The sequence below is a fragment of the Solanum lycopersicum genome, chromosome 5, assembly GCF_036512215.1.
Source record: "Solanum lycopersicum chromosome 5, SLM_r2.1".
In the NCBI taxonomy this organism is placed as follows: domain Eukaryota; kingdom Viridiplantae; phylum Streptophyta; class Magnoliopsida; order Solanales; family Solanaceae; genus Solanum; species Solanum lycopersicum.
Genome location: NC_090804.1, coordinates 62,593,419 through 62,604,962, shown reverse-complemented (window position 1 = coordinate 62,604,962; position 11,544 = coordinate 62,593,419). Strand labels below are relative to the sequence as shown.

At 32.5% G+C, this 11,544-nt stretch overlaps 1 protein-coding gene and 1 non-coding gene across 2 annotated transcripts; one reads left to right on the top strand and one right to left on the bottom strand.

Annotated features, from left to right (window-relative positions):
* Positions 1–3,655: 3,655 nt before the first annotated feature.
* Positions 3,656–11,124, bottom strand: LOC104644289 (uncharacterized). The gene is given in 2 exon segments (XM_010323328.3): positions 3,656–4,312; positions 9,633–11,124. Coding segments are annotated over 2 exon segments (1,062 nt in total). The 5' UTR covers positions 10,204–11,124; the 3' UTR covers positions 3,656–3,821.
* Positions 11,125–11,134: 10 nt separating this feature from the next.
* Positions 11,135–11,252, top strand: LOC112941597 (U5 spliceosomal RNA). Its single transcript, XR_003247019.2, has one exon. It is a non-coding gene; the product is annotated as a U5 spliceosomal RNA (small nuclear RNA).
* The last annotated feature ends 292 nt before the right edge of the window (positions 11,253–11,544 follow it).

Here is an 11,544-nt window from a genome sequence, read left to right as displayed (position 1 = left end):
GTATGGGTAATGAGACTGTTTCTAGGGTGGTTGGTATTGGTAAAATTTGTTTGGAAACTAGTGTTGGAACTAAACTAGTTTTGAACAATGTGAAACATGCTCCTGATGATCGTCTGCACCCAATCTCTATTGGTGTTTTAGATGATGAAGGATATATTAGTACCAACGGTGATGGAAAATGGAAGCTCATTAAGGGTTCCTTGGTTGTGGCTCGTGGTAACAAATGTCGTGGTCTATACTGGACTACGGCCTCTGCTTGTGTTGATATAGTGAATGCGGTTGAGAGCGATAGCTCTTCAATATTATGGCACAAGAGGCTTAGCCACATTAGCGAGAAAGGACTTAATGTTCTATCCAAGAAGAAATTATTGTCAAATTTCCAAAGTGCTAAATTAGAAAAATGTGAGCACTGCTTGGCTGGTAAACAAAATAGAGTTTCCTTTAAGTCCTACCCTCCTTTGAGAAAGACAGAGTTGCTTGAGTTAGTGCACTCTGATTTATGTGGTCCAATGAAGACAAAGACATTGGGTGGTGCACTTTACTTTGTCACTTTCATTGATGATTGCTCGAGAAAACTTTGAGTCTATGTCTTGAAGACTAAAGACCAAGTGTTAGGTGTCTTTAAGCAGTTTCAGGCTTCAGTTGAAAGAGAAACTGGAAAGAAATTGAAATGTATTCGAACTGATAATGGTGGTGAATATTGTGGACCATTTGACGAATACTGCAAGCATCAAGGTATTAGACACCAGAAGACTCCTCCCAAGACTCCTCAGCTTAATGGTTTGGCTGAGAGGATGAACAAGACCTTGATGGAAAGAGTTAGATGTTTGCTTTCTGAAGCAAAGTTGCCAAACTCATTTTGGGGTGAGGCTTTATTGACCGCTGCACATGTTATTAATCTATCTCCTGCTGTTGCTTTGCAAAGTGATGTACCAAATAGTGTTTGGTATGGAAAGAAAGTTTCCTATGACCATTTGAGAGTATTTGGTTGCAAAGCTTTTGTACATGTGCCGAAAGATGAGAGGTCAAAATTAGATGCCAAGACAAGGCAATGCATCTTCATTGGATATGGCCTAGATGAATTTGGTTACAGGCTATATGATCCAATTGAAAAGAAAATTGTGAGAACCCGTGATATTATTTTCATGGAGAATCAAACAATTGAAGATATTGACAAAGCGGAGAAGGTAGAATCTTTAAATTTTGATGGTATAGTTCATCATGATGAAGTTCCTCACACAAGTGTGCATGATGTTGTTGGGTTTGATAATCATGGTGACACCCAGAATCATGTATCGAATCAACATGTTGATGTTGATAATAACAATGATATTGTTATTGATGATCCTGTTGCTCATGAAGTTGTGGACGAATCAAATATTCCGCTTCGGAGGTCCACAAGACAGCGGTTTCCTTCCTCCCGTTATTCACCCAATGAGTATGTGTTACTCACTGACGGGGGAGAACCTGAATGTTATGAGGAGGCCATGGAAGATGAGCACAAGAATCAATGGATTGAAGCCATGCAAGACGAGATGAAGTATTGGCATGAGAACCACACTTATGAGTTGGTAAAATTGCCCAAGGGCATGAGAGCTTTGAAGAACAAGTGGGTGTTCAAAGTTAAAGTTGAAGAACACAACTTGAAGCCCAGGTACAAAGCTAGATTGGTTGTTAAGGGATTCGGTCAAAGGAAAGGTATTGACTTTGACGAAATATTTTCTCCTGTTGTGAAAATGTCCTCGATTCGCACAGTTCTAGGTTTGGCTGCTAGTCTTAATTTAGAGATTGAGCAGATGGATGTGAAGACGGCTTTCCTTCATGGTGACCTAGAAGAAGAGATTTATATGGAACAACCTGAGGGCTTCAAAGTAGATGGTAAAGAAAATTTTGTATGCAAACTCAAAAAGAGTCTCTTTGGCCTAAAACAAGCTCCTAGACAGTGGTACAAAAAGTTTGAATATGTTATGGGGAGCAAGGCTATAAGAAGACTTCTTCAGATCATTGCGTATTTGTACAAAAATTTTCTGACAATGATTTTATCATCCTTTTGTTGTATGTGGATGATATGTTGATTGTGGGCAAAAATACTTCCAAGATTGACGAGCTAAAGAAAGAGTTGTGTAAGTCTTTTTCTATGAAAGACTTGGGTCATGCCAAGCAAATTTTGGGCATGAGAATTACTCGTCTTAGAGATAAAAGGAAGATTTATTTGTCCCAGAAGAAGTACATTGAACGCGTACTTGAGCGCTTCAATATGAAGAATGCTAAGCCTGTTAGTATACCTCTTGCTGGTCATATGAAGTTGAGCAAGAAGTTGTGTCCTACAGCTAGGGAGGAAAAAGAGAACATGGCCAAAGTTCCATATTCCTCCGTCGTCGGAAGTCTAATGTATGCAATGGTGTGCACTCGACCTGATATTGCTCACGCAGTTGGTGTTGTCAGTAGATTTCTCGAAAATCTGGGAAAAGAGCATTGGGAAGCTGTGAAATGGATACTCAGGTATCTTAGAGGAAGATCAGATGAATGCTTGTGTTTTGGAGCATCAAATCCAATCTTGAAAGGCTATACAGATTCTGATATGGCAGGTGACCTTGATAACAGAAAATCCACTACTGGATATTTGTTTACTTTTTCAGGGGGGGCTATATCATGGCAGTCAAAGTTGCAGAAGTGTGTTGCACTATCTACAACTGAAGCTGAGTATATTGCGGCTACTGAAGCCGGCAAGGAGATGATATGGCTAAAGCGATTTCTTCAAGAGCTTGGTTTGAATCAGATGGAGTATATTGTCTATTGTGACAGCCAGAGTGCAATAGACTTGAGCAAGAACTCCATGTACCATGCAAGAACAAAACACATTGACGTCAGATATCATTGGATTCGTGAGAAAGTGGAGAATGAATCATTTCACGTCAAAAAGATTCACACAAGTGAAAATCCTGCAGATATGTTGACCAAGATGATACCGAAAGACAAGTTCGAGTTATGCAAAGAACTTGTGGGTATGAGCTCTCTCTAAAGAAGTTGAAGATACCTTCTTCCAGTAAATGGGACTGGAGGGGGAGATTTGTTGAATCCATCCCATTGTTTTGTTGGAAAAACGCGGACAAGCACAAAAGTATATATGGTAAAATTAATGGAAATAAAATGAGAAAATAACGACACCAAGAATTTTACGTGGAAACCCTTCTGAATAAGGGAAAAAAGCACGGGCCAAGAGGAGCAACTGATATTACTATAGTAAGGAATTTTACACTGTGTAGTCACGAATACAACACTCAAAGTGACTACTACACACTCAAAAGGAACAACATTCTTTTGGTTTCCGTCTTACTAAAATATCGCTCACACTCTATTTTTCTTCACAGACTATTTTCTTATATAGTCTATGGAATACCTCACTTTGCTCTCAAAATGGTTTTTCTCTGTAACTTGGTGTGTTCTACAAATGAGTAAGAATGCTCTATTTATAGAAGGATAAAACCATACCTATGTCACTAATGACATATGTAAATAGCAAAGTCAAAAATGGTTGCAAATCTTACCAATTTGCCAACTGCCAAATCTTTTCTTTTCAACTCAATTACTATTCCTTTTTAACAATTGCTTGTACCAATTGAATAGCTAAAGTTGACTAAAACAATGGGATGGATTCAACAAATACTACTTGTAATTTGACTGTTAATTAGCCACTATAGTTCTTCAACAAGTTACACAACCATGATTAATATAATAAATGTTTTTTTGGTGTTAGAGTAAATACAATAAAGTTACACAAACCATGAATACAATTTCAAATTCTGGATCTACCTCTGCATCTATTCATCGAACCAAGTTATGTCCAACTCACCCCATTCGTTGATAGGCACACGTAAGGCTCTCCAAACGCCTTGTGAAGCGATAACAAGGTTGTTTCTACATGGTGGTTGATAATCATGTTTCTCATCACAACCCATAGTCGAATCACATTCATCCACAACCATGGCATTTACGCTTCTTCCATTACCATTTATCGTTATGTTTCTAAGACATCTCCCTCCTCCATTGTACCAACCAGTTGAAAGAGCTACAACATGTGTATCATCAAAATGATACTTGTTATCACATTTTGATGGTCCATCTCCGTCTCCATCTCCACCCTTTTCGAAACTATTCAATGTGAGAATTGCTTTGGTCTTGCTAGACACTTGAGGTGAACATTTGTAAGTAGTGTATATTTTGTCTTTGATGCAACATATATCATCTTCTTCTATGTTACAATGCCCGTTGGGCGGATTTTTTGCCTTAATCTTGCTACTAGGCTTGCAAACTTGCAATCTTGACTCTGAAAAACTACAAATAGTTGGAAGAATTAGCAACACAATAAGAGATTTAGTACACAATCTAATGTTCTTCATGATCAAATTTTCTCTTAATTAGAAAATGTTTTGTTTTTGATTGTGTATTTGGGAGATGGTTTATTAGTCTATATAAAGTTTGATTACATAAAACTCCAACCTTGTGTTCAAATATCCAATTTATTCCCTAAGCTTGTTGTATATATACTCTCAGCGTTCCCTTTTACTTGTCACAATTTTTTTTTTCATTATCATTTGACTTGACTAAAACCATAACTTCTAGTACTTTCTTTTATAGTTTTTAAATATTCAAATTTTTATAATATAATCTAATTTAGCTTTGACAGTTAGTCAAATTGATTCTTTAAAAGCGCGATATGATAATTAAGAAGAAACGGAAGGGAGGGAGTATATGTTAAACAAAATGACCCTTAGAAAATTGATGTTTTCATCAATATAACATTGTTTTGTCTTGTAGCCGTACAAAGATTCCTATTGGCATATGAATTTTTTTTCATGACAACAAAATTTGATTCAAAAACAAATTTGGAAAGAAAGATAGTCTCAATCAGCTTAACTAAGACACCACGCTATTAAAATTTCCACCAAATAAGCATATTTAATGTAACAAAAAAAAATTTTGAATTTGAATTCAATTTAATTCAATCCACATGTCCTTTAAATCACGTTATAAATTCAACTGTACTTATATATGAAAGAAGATGAAGATGTGAGACGAGGGCATAATTATGAATAATTATCTCAAATTATTTTATGAATAATTTTTTTTTAAAAAAAAAAAAGCACTCAGCCCTTTGAACATTTCTTAGGCACTTAGCAAAACTTCAATTGAATTTGGCTTATTCCATCATTTATCCTTTTTAAGAAAATTAGTTGTGTGAGAGTTACGTTTAGAGTCTTTTTTATGTTTTAATGAATATGGTATTAGGCCAACTTGCGCAACATTAACTATTTTTTTTTATACCTACTATCTCTCACGAGCACATTTAGCGGGGGAAATAGTGAAGGAACAGGACTAGATTCACAAAAGATACTAAAATATCAAAGTAGGAATTCAAACTTTGTGACCTAAAACAATTTCTCTTGTTGTATTAGTTCTGCCGAGGCTTGCGTAGATAGCAAGAATTTACTTAGTATTTTTTTTTAATCTCTATTGGAATTTAAACTTGAGACTTTATGATTGTTGTTTCTCCTCCTTGATCACTAGGCCACACTGTTGAATACGAGGTACATTTCCGGTGCATGTTGAACTTGAGTAGGGAGGTAAATATGTTCATACAATAACATGAGAAATTTTATTTTCATCTCTAATTTTGTGGCATTTTCATAGGCGAATTCAACGTCAACGATAGCAATGAGGGATGAATGCAAGCTGAATTTTTCAGAGTTGGAAATGAAAATGAACCATAGATATATAGTATTCAAGATTGATGATTCAATGCATCTATTTCTTCTGTAGCAGTTATTAGTGTCACGCCCCTTTTTTTTTTCTCTCAATATTTTTTTTGATTTTTATTTTTTCGAAAGAAAAAGAGTTTTTCCAATTAAAGTGACGTTTTGGAAAGGGATAATTATTATTTAGAGTCGTCACTTGAAATTGAGTTTTAGTGTTCTAAATCACCTTATTTAAATCCCTAATCAAAAGGAAATTTGACTCTATTTTTATTGGTCTGCGAACTAGAAATCCGGGTAAGGAATTTTGTTGACCGATGGGAATGTGTTAGGCACCCCTCGAGTCCCGTGGTTCTAGCACAGTCGCTTTATTAACTTTAGAATGACTTAACTTAATTTTTGGACATTATATTATTTATTTAATAATAAAATTTTTATTTACCCTTAAATTTATTTTAAACTTATTTGAAATTGACTTATTTATTTTAAATGGTTTTAAATTTATTTTTTTATGCGTCCATTAATTTTAAACATGAAATATCCGTATATATATACATTTATATATATATATATATATTGTATGTATTTTTTTTAATGTTATTATAGAATTTTTTAAAAATTAGAATTCGTGTAGAAAAGAGATTTTTGAGTTCAAAATAATTTAGAAACATATATTTATTTATTTATTCGATAAAAAAATAAAAAAAATAAATAAATTTTATAAAATTTGAAGTTAGTTTTTATCAAGAAATCCTAAATAGATTAGAAATGTTATTTTTTTTTTAATGAAACAAAGTTTTTCCTTTCTTTTTTTTTAGAGTGTGTTTGGTATGAAGGAAAACATTTTCTGGAAAATGTTTTTCAATTTTCTCATGTTTGGTTGGGGCAAAAGTTTTGGAAAATGTTTTCCAAATCATCTCATTTTCCTCAAAATTAAGGAAAATGACTTCCCTTCAAAAATTAAGGAAAACATTTTCCAAAGCTCTCCTCCAATTTCAAATTACTTTTTTTTTTGGAAAAAATATCATTTAAAAAAAATATTTTCAATTTCAAAATTTTATTTTTTCACCCGATCCCTGACCACCCTCCCGCCAACCCCCCTCCCCAAAAAATTAATTTTACTTTTTAAAAAAATTTTCAACTTCAAATTTTTATTTTTAAACTCCTACCTACCCCTGGCCAGCCCCCCTGCCCCCCCCCCCCCCCCAACCCCCAAAAAAATTAATTTTGCTTTTTGAAAATACTATCAACTTCAAATTTTTATTTTTCACTCCTAGCCCCTCCCCCTGCCCCCACCCCCACTATCCCCCCACACCCCCACCACTACCACCCAAAAAAAAATATTTTTAAAAAATATTTTCAATTTCATAAATTATTTTCTATTCTAGTAAAAATAAAAGATGTTTCTCAAAAACATTTTTCATTCACAAATTAAACACTAAAAATCATTTCCGGAAAATATTTTCTACGCACCAACCAAACATGAGAAAATAAGTTCAAAATCTACTCGTTTTCCCGGAAAACATTTACTAGGAAAATATTTTTCATGGAAAACATTTTTTATCATTATTTTTATTTTATTATTATTTTATAGATTTTGTCTTTTTCTCCTTTTTCTTAAAAAATAATTTTTTGTAACTTCTTTGTTCTTTTTACGTTTTTTTTTTTTTATTTAATTTCTACCTTGTGTTATATTAGTTTTATATTATTATTTTTTTCATTCTACTTCTTTCTCCTCCTTCTTTTTTTCATTTCACGTTTTTTTCTTCTTCTTTTTTTTTCACGCATTTTTGTTTTTTTTTTTTGTATATTTTTTGTTTGCTTTTAATTTTTTTTATATTTTTACGTTTTTCTATTTATTTATTTTTTACCCTGATTCTTTCTCTCTTTTTTCTTTTTACATTCTCTTTCTGTTTTCTAGTTTTTTTTGGTTATGTTTTTTTTTTTTTTAATCTTTTGTTTCATTATTATTATTATTATTGTTATTTATTATTATTATTTTCGTTGTTCTTTTCTTTTATGCTTTTTTTTTTATTAATCTTTTCAATAATTTGTCTAATTTTTTTATCATAATTTTCTAAATAATATTATATATCCTTCTAAATATATTTCATAATAATATGAATTAGTGATGATCATCTTACGTTTATTCCAGAGGAAAACCATCTTATTTATTGAAATAATATATGAAAATGTTTTGTTTAGCTTTTTCAAATTGCTAATCACTTAAGCTTTAATTTATTTTCTAATTCCATAAATTTATAAATATTATTTTTTTAAAAAAAAATTCTTAAGTGAAAACTAGGATCCAAGAAACATTAGCTATTAAATATCACAAAATAAATTTTAATATAAATTGCATCTAAAAAATAACAGAACTAACAACAATGCAAAAAAAATGTATGATGCATCTTTTATTTTATATTATTTTTTTGTTAGCAAGAAACATTTTCTTTTTGTTCCGTTTTCATATCAAAAAAAAAATCATAACATGCATCACGGATTTATATTACATAATAATAACATAACTTCATATTATTAGATTCAAATTTTCATATAACATTACATTTAAATAATGCGAGAATTTAGAGTTACCTCGCTGCGAAAATGGATATCACGAAAAACAACTGCTGCGATCTACTGATTTGAGCCACGAATTTAAAACCACGACAAAATCTCTAACTCTAACCTAATTCTCAAAAGAATAACTCACTTTTCTTATCTTTGTGTTTGCTCTTTATCTCTGTGTCTCTCTATATTTCTCTCCGTATTTCTCTCTTTTCCTCTGTCTCTTTTTTCAACTGTACGTGTTTTTTATAATAATTTTGACTGAGAGTCTGGTGCTAATTAAAAGGAACGTAATAGAGTGGGATTAGGATTTAATTTGAAATATTGTTGAGGGAATTGGGGTTGAGATAAGGATATAAAATAAATGAATAATAATAATAGAAAATTAAGAAAAAAAATTGTAAAATTTCAAAAGATTCGTCCAAAGAGAGAGAGAGAGAGAAAATTAAAAAATAAATAAATGGGATGAGGTTTTTTTAGCAAAATAAGTTAGGAAGTTGGGAATAATTAGGATAAGGGGAAGGTAATTTGAATATTTAGGACTCCTTTTTTTTTCTTCGACCATTATTTTTAAACTAATTAAAAGTTGAAGATTTAAAACAAATACCATAAATTCATAATTTTTTATTATTAAAGTAATTTACACAATTTATTTATTTTTATTTATTTTAAATATAATTTTTTTAAAAATTGATGTGAAATCTTTATATTTTGATAAAAAATTAGGTGTTCACAATTAGCATCCTCTCGACCTTCTCATTTCAGTAGTAGTAGGAAGTTTTTTTCTTGTTATTAGGTGGTTGGCGTTAATCCACAAATATTGCATTTAAAGTCATTCAATTATTGAGTACTTTGACTCGAGAGATTGAATGGTCTCTCTTAACAAATCAACATTACAAGTCGTAAGAGGAAAACATCTGATTTCATCTTACAACGTCTCATAACTAGATCCACATCAGGGTACGGACTTTTATATACTTAGTTATATAACCTTTATTCATAGGCATAATACATATATTGTACCCTAAACTTGACTTCAAATTTTAACTTTGACCTTCAACTTTTATAATGCATAAACAGACACTTTAACTATCCAACTTTTAAATAAATAAACACATAAGTCCTACATGGAAAAATACACGTAGGACACCACCTAAGACGAAAAATGACATGTAGGACACGTGTGTTTATTTGTTCAACATTATACAAGTTCAAGTGTCTACTTATGCAGACCAAAAGTTGAAGGACATAAATGTGATTCGAAGCCAAGTTAAATGACATATTTATGTATTATGCCTTATTCATATGTACATCATGTTCATTAATCAGACCAGAATATATCAAGTTCTCCCCATTGCTTCTTAGGTACTCCTAATGCCTTCCAAACAGCTTTGGACGCATCAACAATGTTGTTAGCACAGGGTGGTTGATAGTCATGAACATGGTCACATCCCATTGTGGAATCACACTCATCGACAACCATAGCATTCGTTTTCCTACCGTTCCCATAAATTGTTATGTTCTGCATACACCTCTTTTCGCCACTGAACCAACCTGTTGAGAGTGCAACCACCGGTGTGTTATCTGAATGGTACTTGTTGTCACATTCGGATTTTCCACCACCATCACCGCCTTTTTGGAAACTGTTGATAGTTAGAACTGCTTTCGTCTTGCCTGAAATGGAAGGCGAGCACTTGTAAGTTGTGTACGACTTTCCAGGCTTGCAACATTCTGATTGATAGCCTATTTTGCATTTCCCTGGTGGTGGTTTTATGCCTTCAATCTTCCCACTAGGGTTGCACGACGAAGGTTGTGCTATGGCACATGAAATTAGTGTGAGGATGATGAGAATGGAAACTTTTGGACTAGTGTTCATCTTCATTTTTTTATGTCTTTGTTTGAGTTGTGTTTGGTGAGTGTTATTATAAGATCGTTAGACGTTCTGTGTAGTGGTATAAGTTATGTTGGTGAGGGGGTGAAGAAAGGGTTAAAAAATAGAACTATTTATAGTGTGACAAATATTGGTGTATGGATAAATTATTAATGGTTAATTCGTGATCTCCCAAGAGAATTTTTAACTTGTTTTATTGAAGATGCTTGGTTTTTATCTAACAAGGTAACAACAACAGTTGAATTTGTGTTGGGGTTATTTTTGGCTATATGACATAAACAAGGCACTCAAATTTGTTCTCTAGTAAGTAAACACTCTGATTGATTACGTATATGCACATCTATACACGTTAACTCGTCTTTATTGTGTAAGTCGATGAACACTCTAGCTTACCAAATAATCATCTAGACATCTCTAAAATTTATGTTTCATGTCAACGTTGACTGTCCACGAGAAGTCCGCGGATGAGAGCACAAGACAAATGCCTTGGGGCATCTTTGTTAACTTGATGGAGACTAGATTTTGTTGTCCTTTTGTCATGAAAAAAGTCATGCATATAAGAATCTTTGTAACGGCAGCACAAGAGAATTTATAATCTTGAACAAAATGATGGAGATATCGATTTTATCGCATTCACTCTTTATTAATTTTACTGTTACACATAAAGTTTTTTTTGTTTTTTGTAGATTACATTGATTATGCAGTTGTATGTCGTTGCGGTCTTGCAAAATTCAAAATGTACAACATAATCTTAACCCCTAAAAATTAGTATTAATATTTTATAACTTGTGTTAGATTTGAAATTATTATTTTTTATTATTCTTCCCTTTCATAGGTAAAGTACCACATTGGTAATAGAAGGTGAATCCAAACTTAATGTACAATATAAAATGCATCACTAATACAGAAGCTAAACCCACGCAGCCACGCAGTGAGCACAAAGCGAACTATTCTTTCGCCTTTTACTAAAGAATACCGTGTGTGCATTGCATTTAGTGGCATACACCAATTTTTGGAGGAGTTCTCATTTCTTGAGAGCCCCCTACAATTCTAGTTTTAACCTTTTATAAATAACCCAATGCAAGGGAATTGTGGCAAGACCATAACTTTGAATTTTAAAAAGAGAATTTTATAAGCAGCAAAGATAGTACACATATTTAGACTCAATAGTTTTAAGTTTTGGTTTCTGTCAATATATACAATGAGGTAGGTATAGACAGAGATCTCTTCATACAAATTGATTTTATCATTTTACCCAAATTGAACCATAAACACCTCTATATCTAAGATAGAAGAAGAAAAACTAAGGTTCATTTCTTGGGTAGAACTTTG